The sequence below is a fragment of the Hesperophylax consimilis genome, chromosome 11 (assembly GCF_061612785.1).
Source record: "Hesperophylax consimilis isolate HC1 chromosome 11, BYU_Hcon_1.0, whole genome shotgun sequence".
Taxonomy (NCBI): domain Eukaryota; kingdom Metazoa; phylum Arthropoda; class Insecta; order Trichoptera; family Limnephilidae; genus Hesperophylax; species Hesperophylax consimilis.
The window spans coordinates 18,650,078-18,664,228 of record NC_142846.1 but is presented as its reverse complement, the minus strand read 5'-3'; the positions used below and the strand labels follow the sequence as shown (position 1 = coordinate 18,664,228).

At 32.8% G+C, this 14,151-nt stretch overlaps 2 protein-coding genes across 2 annotated transcripts; one reads left to right on the top strand and one right to left on the bottom strand.

The window, feature by feature from the left end:
- Positions 1-4,192: 4,192 nt before the first annotated feature.
- LOC149419885 (nuclear receptor-binding factor 2) lies at positions 4,193-5,955 on the bottom strand. The gene is made up of 2 exons (XM_089637070.1): positions 5,780-5,955; positions 4,193-5,633 (listed from the first exon to the last, which is right to left on the bottom strand). Exons 1-2 carry the CDS (start codon positions 5,801-5,803, stop codon positions 4,752-4,754), a joined length of 906 nt encoding a protein of 301 aa, XP_089493196.1. The 5' UTR covers positions 5,804-5,955; the 3' UTR covers positions 4,193-4,751.
- Positions 5,956-7,097: 1,142 nt separating this feature from the next.
- LOC149419884 (uncharacterized) lies at positions 7,098-12,680 on the top strand. The gene is made up of 5 exons (XM_089637069.1): positions 7,098-7,304; positions 7,381-7,597; positions 8,211-8,348; positions 8,834-9,290; positions 11,604-12,680. The coding sequence occupies exons 1-5, from the start codon at positions 7,234-7,236 to the stop codon at positions 11,633-11,635; spliced, it is 915 nt and encodes a 304-aa protein (XP_089493195.1). The 5' UTR covers positions 7,098-7,233; the 3' UTR covers positions 11,636-12,680.
- Positions 12,681-14,151: the final 1,471 nt, after the last annotated feature.

Here is a 14,151-nt window from a genome sequence, read left to right as displayed (position 1 = left end):
CGCTACGCGTGTCTTTTTTTAGTATTCGCCTACGTCTGCACATTATTTAGTGTGTTCAAACACCCACGTCATTTATTTACAGCTTTACTTTTATTTTTATTTAAAGTGGTACCTGAGGTAGAATGATTAGATTTATAGAAATATTACAAGGTGGGTAGGTATTTAACATAAATACGATATTAGGATTATATTCAATTATGTTATAATTTAGTTGTATTATATTGATTTAGTTGTGGGGCTTCAGTGAGGGTCTCATTACCATTTTTTTTCAAATGGTATTTTTTACCAACAAAACGTAGTTAGTTTCAACAGGTAATCATAAAACATTCTTTATTCCGAGTCTCATCAGATATTCCGTAATCAATTTGCAATTTGTAAGTGCAATCAAAACAAATAATCAATCGTGCTAATTTCTAAATCCCGTTCAAAAGTCTATTTCAATTCACAGGTGTCAGTAATCAGTAGAGAAATAGAATTTCCACGTCAGTTATGGAGGCTTTCGTGCCAGATTTGTGCCCGCCGTATCCATGGCAGCGGCGGAATCAGAATTCCCGCAGCCTACTTCCTCTTTCCCCGGTATGGGGGATGCGCACGGCGTACCGGATGTTGAATGTCACGGCGCACACGAGGAAGAAGAATGCAGGACGAACTAATCTCAAGGTCGCACATTAGATAATTAAGGATTTATCAGAAAAATAAAGCTTGCAGGTACAACATAAATAACTCATCAACTCCGTTGAATATGGCTAGAATGGGGTATTTTCACAAACTACTGTCAAAAAAGTGCGGAAGATTTAACTTGTGGAACGTCGATGGGTCTCTGGAGAACATTCGAGCATTCGAATAATTTACGATGCGATTTTGACCTTAATGCTTCGAAAAATGTATAAAAAGAAAATCAGCACCGTTTTGGCTAATAAAACATCAGGTTCCACTAATATTTTTCTGTTTTCTGCTCCGGCCTTCAACAGGTTAAAGATTATTTTTATGACTCTGATCACTGTACCAAAATTGTGTAATTTTAAAATTATACTACATATTATATATTATGTTCGGCCAACTTAACCGATATATATATACATATATATTTTTTAAGGAAAGACAAACATTACCGGGTTACGAATAACCTGACAATAATTAAAAATTTCCTACTACCATCACAGTTAGCAGAAAATGTTGCTTGTGTTGTGATGAGGACTGAGGAATTGAACAGACTACGCCTAGGTGGGACTAAAACGAGATGCCAACTCAGCCACTGACCGGTCAGATATTTATGATCTCTTTTTCAACCTATTGAAAATATTTATTCATTTTAATGGATAGCTATCGCGACGACGGTGAAATACCCCCCTAACCTCATTCATCGATACCTCAGTTCCCGCGATTCCAAATCGATCCGTGAAGGTATGAAAGCGATTACTTAACAATTTACAGTGCATTTCAGACAATTCCCCTGGTCGCCCACGCCGTAGAGAGACACACCCTTATCTTCCAAGTAACTTTATTGCTGCCAGATGTCCCGGCCGATGGTGACGGCTGGTGGCTGCGAGCTGCGAGCTGCGAGCCTCACTGGCTGAGCGGCGAGGAGGTGCGTGCGGATACGGGGGTCGAGTATAATATAGACTCGCGGTGCTGATTCAGGTAGTAAAACTGAGAACGGTACACCTAGTGTCTAAAAGTATGTTTCTACTGTTCTCTTATTAAATCAAAACCAAAATTTCATAAGATTTTTACATAAATACTTAAATACCTACATGATTAATGGGGTATTTTCACAAACTTTCAATTCCGTTAAAAAAGTGTGGTATATTAAAGTTTTTATTTCTGATTATAACTACCGTAGTAAAAATGGTATTTTAAATATTTTCATTAATAATTTTTTTATTTCAAAAACGATTTAAAATAGCACATTAAATGCTATTTATCCAAAGAAACGTCATTATCTGAATGATACGTAGGTACCATACATAATATAAATTGAAACTATGCGAATAGGTATTCCAAATAAGAAGAAAGATTTGACATTTGAAAAAAGATTCTTTATTGAACCGCGTGATTGGTTTATTTATGCTGCACCGTTAAAACGGCCACCATCTTAAAACGGCAACAGAACGCACATAATAATTTACGGAAATGCAAAACGGTCGAGTGAAAACAGTTACGATGATATTATGGTAAATTATACATGCTGGGAAAATTGGTTCCATTCAAATATACCCAATTTAATGTCAAAAGCATAGAATGAAGAACGCAAGAAATGCCATGTCGGCTTGTTTCGTATTACAGAAGTAAATCAGTGGCGAAATCGGTTAGCATTAAAATCTGAACTGTATATGGAAAACATTTCTGGTGTTCTTCTTTAGTGAGAAAAATGTTTTTAAACTTTAAAACGTGACAAAATACGACGATATTATGGTAAAGAAGAATTATCGGAAACGATAGATTTGCCTATATAATATAAGTTACTACACACGTTTTTACCACTTACAACATGCCGAATATCTACAGTACCTAGTTGGTTAATATGAAAAATTAAATAGGTTTGCAGATTTTACAGATGTACTTACTCAGAGTGTGAACTGGTTATGTAATTGAGAAAACCTAAACACACATAAATTGTTTTTAATAATCGGATACCCGGTTAACGCCAGGCGCTATGAAAAAAGAACTTAAGAGGTTAAAATAATATTGTATAATATTTACCAACAAAACTACATGGACAAAAAAATTATAATAATAACTCTAAAGACTTCGGAAAGATTTTAGTTCCAATATGTTTGATGACTACGCTCTTATCCTTGTAAATCCTAAATCCTTAAAAAATTTTTGAGTTGTATGTTTATGTAGCACTCCAATCACAAAGAACCACAAAACATTTCCCAGCAAATTTCCTAAAACTATCAATTTTGAATGAAGTTCTTAGTATTCTTGAAGGTATTGTAAAGAATCGTTCTGTACGCACGCATTGCGGATAGCTGAATTGGGTCCCACGCACCGGGAAGAGGGAGGCCGAGGTTCGTCAAGAATATATTAGCTTTAATGACATTTACTCTGCACTTTACGTTTTGTCTCATTGTTTATGTACATTTTCGTATCTCGATATTGCCTTCACTTGGTTTGAATATATTAAGATTTTCTTTCTGTTTTCGTAATGCCCAACGTGCCCAGCCGAGTTTATGACGCCGCGCCACGCAAATCAAAATGAAAACTTATTATTTCAAGCCATTTATTGTAAATCGACGTACTTACTTATCTATGCAGTCGGACGCGCTGCGCTTACAAAAGCTAGGTACTGGTGCAGCACAAAAAAATATTCCATAAATCCTCTTTTTTACTTGCTAAGATAATAATTATGTATAACCTACGCTTCACAAAGTTAACATTTTTCTTGAAAGTTTGAAAATAATGAAGCAAATTGTAAGGATTTTACCAAATTATCCTGAACCGGATAATCAATAAAACAAAAAAGGGGGAATTTTATTTTGTTATTTTTTGTTCGAGCATTTAAATGAAAACAACAACCGATTAGTTCAGTGTTACGAAATTAATAAAAATATTTAATTACTAACTGATATGAAGGTATTTTTCCTGGAGACATAAATGAAACTTTGTATTATAAGTTATGTTCTTGTAAAACTGTCTCTTTTTTCCTTTCATGATTTTTTTTATTTCGACATCGCTCAAAATTGGGACAGGCAGAGACATCTGTGAATTTACTTAAAACTTAATATATCAAATGAAGAAAACCTCCTTACCCCGAAAGAAAAATTACATATCTATTCATAGATGGCGGTATTACTCTTTCGTTGTCACGCGCAGATGCCGTTGTAAACCAACACCGAGGAGCGGTGAATGTACGTAGTACGAAAACGCAATAATTAATTATTTTGTAGCGCCTTATTTTACGGCAGATACCATACATCAATGGCAGATACCCATGTCTGATCACATGAGGTAAAAAATTTCCACCGCACCGATGCCACAATAAATAACGAATCGAGTTGCAAAATTTGCGATTGCTGATATGTATTAATTTATTGACAAAAAAACTATTGGGAGCACAATGAAACTAGCAAATAATTTTTGCATTCAATGTGTTCCAAATATTTTTTGCGATTTATTGAAATTAACAAAAATTGGAATGAATAGGGAAATAAATAATAAAACATGATAAGAAATGAAAATTGGAAGTTTAATATTATTACCTAAAAAGGCTAAAATTGAATTGAAAATCAAATTGCTTAAAATTCTTCCATATTAATCAATGAATTGAAAATCACTTTAAAAAATCATTGAAAAAATTATTTTTAAAAAAATCACTGACAATTAATAGGTAAGTAATACCTTGATCATGCATGCACTGAGAATTATTTTCACCAGATAAAAATAAATAATGCAATTTATTGATTTCTTGAATTCAAGACGATCTTTTTTATGTTCTCTGCAAAGGAAAGGTATAAAATCCAATAGTGTATTAATGAACTATACTGCAGGTATAGTAGACTCGGAAATCTTTAAATTCAGTTAATTAAATCAATAGAATACATAAAAATTATCTGGTGGTGTCAATTTTGAAATTGACTTAATAAAAAAAGGGTATAAAAAATTATTCTAATTAAAAAATATTTTGAACTTGACTCAGCGTTTTTGTAATTTTACCAGTAAGCAAAAATTGCTTTGTCCGAGAAACTGGGCCGAGTGTTAGTAGTTGCCAAATTATAAATGGACAAACAAACATAAAAGAGGTCAAATTATTTTTTAAGTATTTCAGCCGCCTCCTGCGAGATATGTTGCTGCGACTTCAACTTCATGTTGTTGATGAGAGATTCGAAGTCGAAATCCGGCATCTCCAGAGGAGGAAGTTGGGGAAGCTCCCTGTCCTCGTCTCCGGGGCTCAGATCAATGCACGGAGTGAAGATGAATGGAGACGAATCAATGATGGAATCCGTCATAATCGCAGGAATGATCTGCACCGTTTGAGGGCTCGGCTGCGAGTTGTGCTGCTGTTCAAGATACTTGTTCCGCTCACTTTCCAAACTTGCAACCTTCAACTTCAGATCCTTGGTCTCCTGCGTGCTTGCTTCTAGCTGGTTGAGCAACTGGTTGATGAACTTCCGCAGTTGCTGATTCACAATCTGCAGTTCTTCAATAACGATGTTATCGTTTTTGGGCTCCTTCAGACCTGACACAAGCAACGTGTCGCTGATCATGCACTTCACCACTCCGTTATCTATGGAGTCATTGTCCCCTAATGAGTCCAAATCATTCTTTGCATTACGCTTGTAAAGCAACTCTACAATGGAGTCGGCTTCGTCCATGGTCTTGTTGATTGCGGTGTGCAAGCTACCAGAATTAACGTCTTTGAGGTCAGCCTGATTGTATCTGGCCATTTTCAACTTCTGCTTCTCAATGTTCTTCTTTAAGTTTTCGAATTGCTCCTTCTTAAACAGGGCTAGCTCCTTTTGTTTTCTATGGTACTCGCACTGAAGGTTGATAGATTCAACAGCCTTGACTGAAGTGGTCAGATTCAAAGCTTCTTGTAGAAATTCTGCGGCTCTCTCATGACACTGGATAGCTTCATCATATCTTCTATATCTCATACTAGCTTCAGCTCTCCTGTGTTGTTGATGTGCCTGAAAATGGGAACGTTGTATAAGAATTTTTATGTTGTTATTGTTGCCAAATTCGAAAGCGCAAATTTAGATTGTCTTTGTACTTAAATATAGACCTAATCAGAGCATTGTGCAACAATATGGGATAATCATAAAACACATTTTACCGCATTTAGGGGAGATTTGTCCATTAAACTAAATGAAAGTCAATAAATTTACAGAATTATAAGGCGAGTTTGTCGTAAACAGTCAACAACACAGGATACCAATCAAAAATAATGACACCTTGTCTAACTTGATAACAATAACAAATTGAATTGCTGCGATAAAGCAATATTTACTCCACCACACACGCACACGAGTACTAGTTGAGAACTCTGATAAATAAACTAAACGGATCCACAGACAGTTATTCCCAAAACCATATATCGCGGGGTTACTACTATATACCACTCACCAAAAGTTGGTAGCTTACAAAACTTGTTTTGAAATAAACTCGATTTTAAAGTTTGATCTTCATTATAAAATCAGTGTTTTCAGATCAAAATTTTATGTTATTTTTTAAAATGTGTTTTTAAACAAACATGCTTATATTTGCGAGTACTTTTATAATGTTTTTCTTTAAAAAATCAATAGCTAAAAACCTACTTAACGACATAAGAGGGTCCCAGATGGACTTATTCCAGACAAAGATAATAATACATAAACATTAAAATCATCGCCAACTAAAAAAAAATATAAAAAATGTAGCTACCAACTTTTGGCAGTAAACCCACGATATTTAAAAAAAAATTGTTTGTTTGTTTATCCATATAGATTTAATATTATTAGTTGACCAATTTTACTGAAAACTTCGAAGATTGTTATTATCAGTGTCAATAGTGTTGAGAGAGTGGTTTGAATAGTAAAAGAAGTCGAGGACGCCCGGGAAAACATGGCACGATCAAGTGAAAAAAATACTCTAAAAATTTAACTATTACAGACATTTTTGTTGTTTGTTTTTGGGGTGTTATGCCGTGTTGCGCTAACTCCTTCTTTAGCCGACGTTTCGGACAGCGTTGCAGTGTCCATCATCAGGGCAGATCCGGTAGATCCGAAGATCTGCCCTGATGATGGACACTGCAACGCTGTCCGAAACGTCGGCTAAAGGAGGAGTTAGCGCAACACGGCATAACACCCCAAAAACAAACAACAAAAATGCTTTTGGCCGTGAAAATCTAAAAACTTACTTTTACACACATATTAATTCCATTTTAAAAATGCATCAAGGTTTTTAGAATTCACAACAAAATAATATTTTTTCAGTTTAGCCGTTCACTGCACGGCCCTTCTCATACAAAACTTAAAATTTGGATTTGAGGACAAAATACTTGACCAAACTGAAAATTTATTTTGTATATCTACGGGTATATCCGATATGGGTTCTGTGTGTTTATTTATGGTTCTGTTTTGTGGTTTATTTATTGATCTGTGCCTTCGACCAGCTGTAGCATTCCGTGGTTAACTGAACTGTCAAATTTACTATTTAATCAAAACAAAACCAAAAGATTAGTACACGCAACCCTACCGTTTACTGTTATTATTTGTGATTATGATAATATAAAAAAAACTTGTTCGCATAATGGTAGTTTGTTGTTGCGTGCGCGGTTGTTCGAATGATTGGAAGCCTAACAGCGATTTACGATTTCATAGGTACATTAAGGGCTCAGCAGATTGTAAATTTCACAAATAAAATATAGTGTTTTATTATAATTTTTTAATTTCGCAGATTTCCTTTGGCTAACCGTTATTTACTAGATAAATGGTTAAACGCTTTGAATCTCGAAGACTTCGCACCTAAGTCTCATTCTAGAATATGCAGCTCTCATTTTATTCCCGAAGATTATTTTAATTCAGAAACACCTGATAAAAGAACGCAGTTAAAACCGCATGCTATACCGTTCCCGTTTGTTACAAAGAACACCCAAGAAATCATCACATTTCAGGTTAATATCTTAAATTGTGTATTTTATTGCTTACTATTCGCAAAAAAACAATGTTTTAGATTGTTTGCAAGACATCATATGTAACAATGCCAGACGTATGAATTACTAATATTTCCTTTATTTAAAATAAGTCACAACAGACTGGAATGAGTCTTTTAAAGTTGTAAATATGTTATTATTTATGTTGCAAAATCATTCCGAATTCGTATTACATTAACTAGATTCACCATTTCTATTTTTCGTTACTCTATCTTACGTGTTAAATTCAGTTAAAAAAAATTGCCCCAATCAAAACGCCTTGCCGCATATTCAATTAAGAGCTATAGCTGTAACACATTTAATGCAAAAATCACTGTGTCTGCAACGGTAACCGTCACAGCTGGCAGAAGAGTATGCGGCTTTACAAAATGACTTGTACAACAATTTAATTTTTCTAAAAAGTTTAAATTTTCCTCGCAGATTGAATATTACACTTTATGTTATTCCAAATTTAAATATTCAAATAAGAACTATACTGTAAGAAATGCGACATATTGCACAAATTGGTCTGAACATAATTTAAAAAAAATGTTACATATAATTCCAATTTTAAAATGGGTTGTATTATTTTCAGGATAATCGCTTGAGCCTTAGTATGAATGCAATAATAGATAAAGGATTTCAACTTACGCATTACAATGATAAATCAGGATTCCTCGAAGACGATATTTCTGGTAGCTCCTTATTCCACCACAGCAACAAATACAAAGAGGTGGTTTCAAAATTGCGCCTTAAGCAAATTTTATTATTGTTACAAATATAAAAAATAAGGTTTTTGTTTGATTAAGCAGTAGATAAAATAAGAAATATATCTAGCCATGTAGACTTCATGATTTTCTATAAGCTTTTTACTGTCCCTTGTTAAAAGAGATATAATATTTAAATAATTTGTAATACAATGAGTTATGAAATATAATATTTACATTATTTGAATAGTAGTTGTTACACATGACAAATAATCACAGAACGTAACTTGTCTTGCCAAGAGATTAAAACTAAGATTTCAACTGAATAAAAAAAAATTTAGAATAAAAATAATCTTATTATAACATAATTCTAGAAAGATACTTTATCGTTTGTCTGGATTAAAATTTTATAAATGGATAATGTTCACACACAATGCGTACATCACTTTAAATTTTGAAAATGTCATACTTAGGAAATTATGTTGTTTATTTTAATTTATTTTTTTTACAGCCTAGTGGATGTTCACTCTCCCACCAACGTACAAATATCTCTAGAGAGGTAGAAGGAGTTGCTACGCAAACATCTCTTTTAGAAATTTCTTCTAACTTACCGCCATTGAAAGTAATGTGGCGACGTAAGATCAAACTGTTGCAACAAAAATTAAGAAGGCGAGATGAAAAAATTATGAAAATGAGAAAACATATTTTTAACCTCAGAAACGAGGAACACGCCTGCGAAAGAATCAAATATGTTCTCAAAAAGCATTTCAACGGTTTCTCAGCAGAATTGTTTAAGCATCAATACAAAAATAGCAAAGTTAAGCCAAAGCAAAGGAGGTACAGTGAAGCTATGAAAAGATTTTCAGTGAAATTGTATCTGTATTCGCCAAGTGCTTATAAATTTGTAAGGAATTATCTACAACTACCGCATTCTAGATCTTTATTGAGAAAACAGTCACTAAGACCGGGTAATCTTTTTGTTTATTATCTATTGTAATTAGTTATTTATAATCTTGTGTGCCGATGTATCCTTAACCCCTATATTGCGGCTAGCTACATTTGCAGTCCAGTGAAATTATGACTACCTTGTGGTGCACTCCTGTGTGCAGTGTGCTAAGTTTTAAATGTTTTGAATATATTTTGTTATTTTCAATGAAGATTGATACTGTAGAAGTGTGCATATTCTTTCGAATATAATTTTCAATTTGTTATGAGAAATTTACTTAATTTCCCCCCGTCTCATAGGGGTTAACATCTTGGCTAGTGAGTTTGGCGAACTTAACTGTATGTGGTTTTTGTTTTGTTAATTTTTCTTATTATTTTCATATATTATCATAGATAAACTAATATTGATCTCATATTTTGAATGAAAACTTAATTGTCTGCAATCAACGTAAATAAACAACAAAAAAACTAATAATGATTTTTTTGTCAAAAAAATGTTTAGTATTTTCATTAAATATGACAACGTTTCGGCCATACTCTTCTGAGTATTTCTTTTCATTTCACTGTACTATTTCGGCCATACTCGAGGAGAGGTTAAGGATAAGTTCAAAAAATCTTTTCTCTGAATATAATTAGCTATTCTGGGAAAATTACTTATATGGCAGATCAAATACTATTTTTACAAATATATGAACACATTATCTCGTAAGACTGCAATTTAAAAAAAAAAATTGCAAAAAACAATCAAGTTATTTTGAAAATAGAATCAGCTGGCGGATGGCGAAAATTTAGCTTTGGTACACCAAAAGTTAATATTGTTCTGTCAAAAAAATTCTAATTGACACCTAATTGGTAATATTGGAACACTATTTATTTCAATTTCATCTTGGATAACTTAGGACGGGTTGTTTCGGAGAATTTGAACAATTCATCAAATTTCGACGTTCGTTTTCGGGTTCTGTGAAAGTCCTATTCAAGTTCTGTTATTATATCATTATAGGCCAGTTGCTTGACAGAACTGAAATTAAAACAGAACTTGAAAAAATCTTTCACAGCACTTGAAAATGAACGTTGAAATTTGATGAATTGTTCAAATTCTCCGAAACAACCGGTCCTTGTTAAAGCTTAATATTTAATCATTGTTGAAGATAATATAAACAACTACTACCGTTACCTTTTTATTTTGTGTGTATGTATGTCTAATTCATATTCTTAATGTGAGTTGTCAATGATTAATTATTTACTACAATGACAATATTACTTTTCGTTAATTAGTTTAAATAATGTTCTGTTATCACAGTCGAATAACAGTTTGTTTCAGTTTAATTACCACAAGAAACAACTATTTACGAAAGGGTAGATGGAAAAGATGAAAAGTTACAATTTAAGTAGTTCAAATTAAATTATTTTTCTCTTATTCCACTTCACTCTTAATACGCAATATTTCACTTTCAAATAAATGGATTTAGCTTTATTAATTCAAAACATGCTTTATTTTGTCGGGGGAGATGGAAAAATACACACTTTTAATTTTAATTTCGTTTATTAAGTCACTTACGCGATATGTCAATTAGTATGCGGCGCCGTTATAGTCGCAGCCGACGGCGACTATGTTCATATCAAGAGTTGAATTATATTCATAATATCGTATTAGAATTAAATCACAAACCAGTCTATACAAACCTAGCGTAGCCCACAAACTACTTGAAAACTGGGATATAACTCTAAAGGGGACACGAGCAGGTGTTATTAAAGGTTCCCCGACATTTATAGTAACTTTTAGTAATAATATAACTGAATTCAAGTATTAATTCAAAGTAAACATTCCATATTTACCGTGAAGCGGAATTCGTAACCTTTACCCAAATTAATACTCGGGAGTGTTCCGACTCCATGTCTTCATGGTGATACTGTATGACAGTAGACATTCAATGCAAATACAATTAATTTTATAAAATATAAAAAAAACCCAAACTAAGAACCTAATGACATATTAGATTTTTAGGTTCATACTTTATAAGTTGTACATATTTAGATTGAAGTGGAATCTTCCGGCAAAAGTCACATAATACCAAGTAAATTCTAACGACAAATTTATTCCGCTTATTAAAGTTTTTACCAAGTATGAATTTAAGTGAATATTTTTCCATCTCCCCAGATGTAGAAAGTTGTTTCTCGTACTAATTAAGAAAAAACGATTTTTTATTTCAATAATCTAGGCTTTTGAAATTAGAATTATGTAAGCGATGTATGGAAGTATTACCTTTTTTTTTAATTTCTAAGGAAATTTATAGATTGATATTTCTATAAAACTTGTTTTTATTTTCTTTTTTTAGATGATTCACAAAAATCAACAGACCATGATTGACAACTGAAAGGAAAGACCGCAACTAATTCCTTGAGTTTATTTTAAATAATGTCCTTCGACTATTATTGTTTGTGGAGCAGACTGGTATTTATTTATTTATCGATGTTCGTCAAGAGAATGGAAGAGCCATGTTCAGAACATTCATCAAATTTAATGTAATTTTTAGAAAATTCATGTCAATATGTTTTTGCTCAGGGACCCAAATCTATTCTGTATCTTCCAGACTCAAATTAGTGAACCAAGATTTTTGACTGATTTAGACTACAGTTTTGGCTGTCACCAATAAATTTATTAAATGACTCGCAAATTAAATTAAAAAATTTTATTAGGGATGTTATACCTAATAATTAGGTATAATTTATTGAAGCTTATACCTCACTAGCTGACGTGTACCCGGTTCTGCTGGTAGAAGACAATATAGAAATAAACCATCCTGGACTTTTCTGTATGTCTTTTTAGGATGTAAAATTCCGTAGAACATTATTTTAATGTATCTCTTAAGGTTTAGCCAGCGTTCGCAATGTAAGCTCCCAAAAAAATTTTTTTTTTAAACTTGGTCACAAAACATCGATTTTCTTCTACTTTCTGTATCTGCGCATGTATAATATATATAAACCTTCCGGAAGAAATTCTCTAAATGGTAGTGGAAACCCTATCAAAATCTATTGTATAGTTTGGAAGAACTAAGGGCACAAACAGACAGATGCGGATAGCGACTTTGCTGTATACTATTTTGTACAGATTGTAATATTTAAACATTAACAAAGATAATACCAACTACTCTCAATGAAAATAATATCAAACAGACAGACACAGAAAATAAAAAGGTAACTGTTGCAAATGGGACTCGAACCCAGATCCTCCATTGAGAGTTGTTGATATTTATTATCATTATGTCAATGTTATTTACTGTGCTAAATACTTATTTAAATGTTTACTTTCTCATCAATGTCCTGCTTATTTCATGAAATTTAATGTTGAGTGATTTTTCTAGAGTCTAGAAAAACATACACTCCTAGGAGAGAGGATGTTTATTGAAAATGTTACCTACTGTATGTTTTAATATACATATAAATAAATGGTATGCAATATTAGCTTTTTGTTTACCTATGTAATTGTTATTGTAGTACCTATCTAATAATATAACCCTCATTTAATCAACAATTAAGTACAAAAACTTTTTTGGTGCACGCCAAAGATATTAGAAGAACGAGATGTGCTATGCGCAGTTCGTACTGAGTGGAATTGTTTTGCCGAGTGTCGCCGGTTTTGTTCACCAATACTACTGCACACCTTCGCTTGCGCTAAGGTATCCGCACTAATACATAGAACAGATTTCTGTGCGTACACGTCCCGATACCGTTCAAAGTACCCTAATTAGGTAGTACTCCGGCTACGGTCCGGCGGCCAACATAGCATATCTCGTTCTTCTAATATCTTTGGTGCACGCTGATGATGCGGAAATTAGATACGTACGCAGGCAATATTTCAAGAAATTCAAGTACTTAAATCCCACCAAATTAAATGAGTATTTTTTTTATTTAGGGGGAAATTTTAACATTTTCAGAACTTCTCCTTTCTCGGTGCAGTGATTTGCGCTACATAATGCAATGCGTACGTAGCAGGACGGTTTCTCCTGTATGTAGAAGCCATAATAATGAGTTGAATCAAGAGATATAGAAAACGGTAGATTGGGAGATGAAAAATTGGGAGCTTCGGGAACACTGCTGCTACTGATCACAGTCCAAAACATATATATACCATTCACGTCTAAAATAAATCTAAGCTTTTGAAAATTAAAACCGATTTTTGCCCGATTCATGAAAATTTATTTTTCATAAATTAGTTAACTTTGACTACTCATACTTAAAAAAGGGGTAAATATTTACCTAACTGCCGCACTTTAATGAAGACGGGTTGTTTCACAGAATTTGAACAATTCATCAAATTTCAAGGTAGATTTTCATGTTCTGTAAAGGTTCTATCCAAGTTCTGTTGTTATTTCAATTTTGTGAAGCAATTGTCCAATAATGATATAATAATAAATATTGAAAATATCTTGAAAATCTTGAATATCAACTTAGAAATTTGATGAATTGTTCAAATTCTGTGAAACAACCCGTCTTTAATTGTGCCTATTGTGATTATGGAAATTATGATTTTTTTTAAATAATGTTTATTTTTAACACAATTGTTTTAACTTCAAACAACTGTTTACCTTTACATAGCTGATAAGTAAAATTCCATTTTTATTCAATCAATGTTCGAGATTTCCCTTATAAAAAGATACCTTTGCCGCCATTTTGCTTTTTTTTTAGTAAGGATTAATGTCTGTAAATAGTTATTCATTGTAGTAATTATTGAAATGAAGTGTAATTTCCATAATCTGTGCCTAAAAGTGCGGCGGTTAGATAAAAAATTACCAAAAAATGTACCACACCACACTAAACTACTGGTAAGTTATTAAAAAAAATGTTTATTTAGTTTAAAATATAGGCCTCAGCACGGGTAAAGCA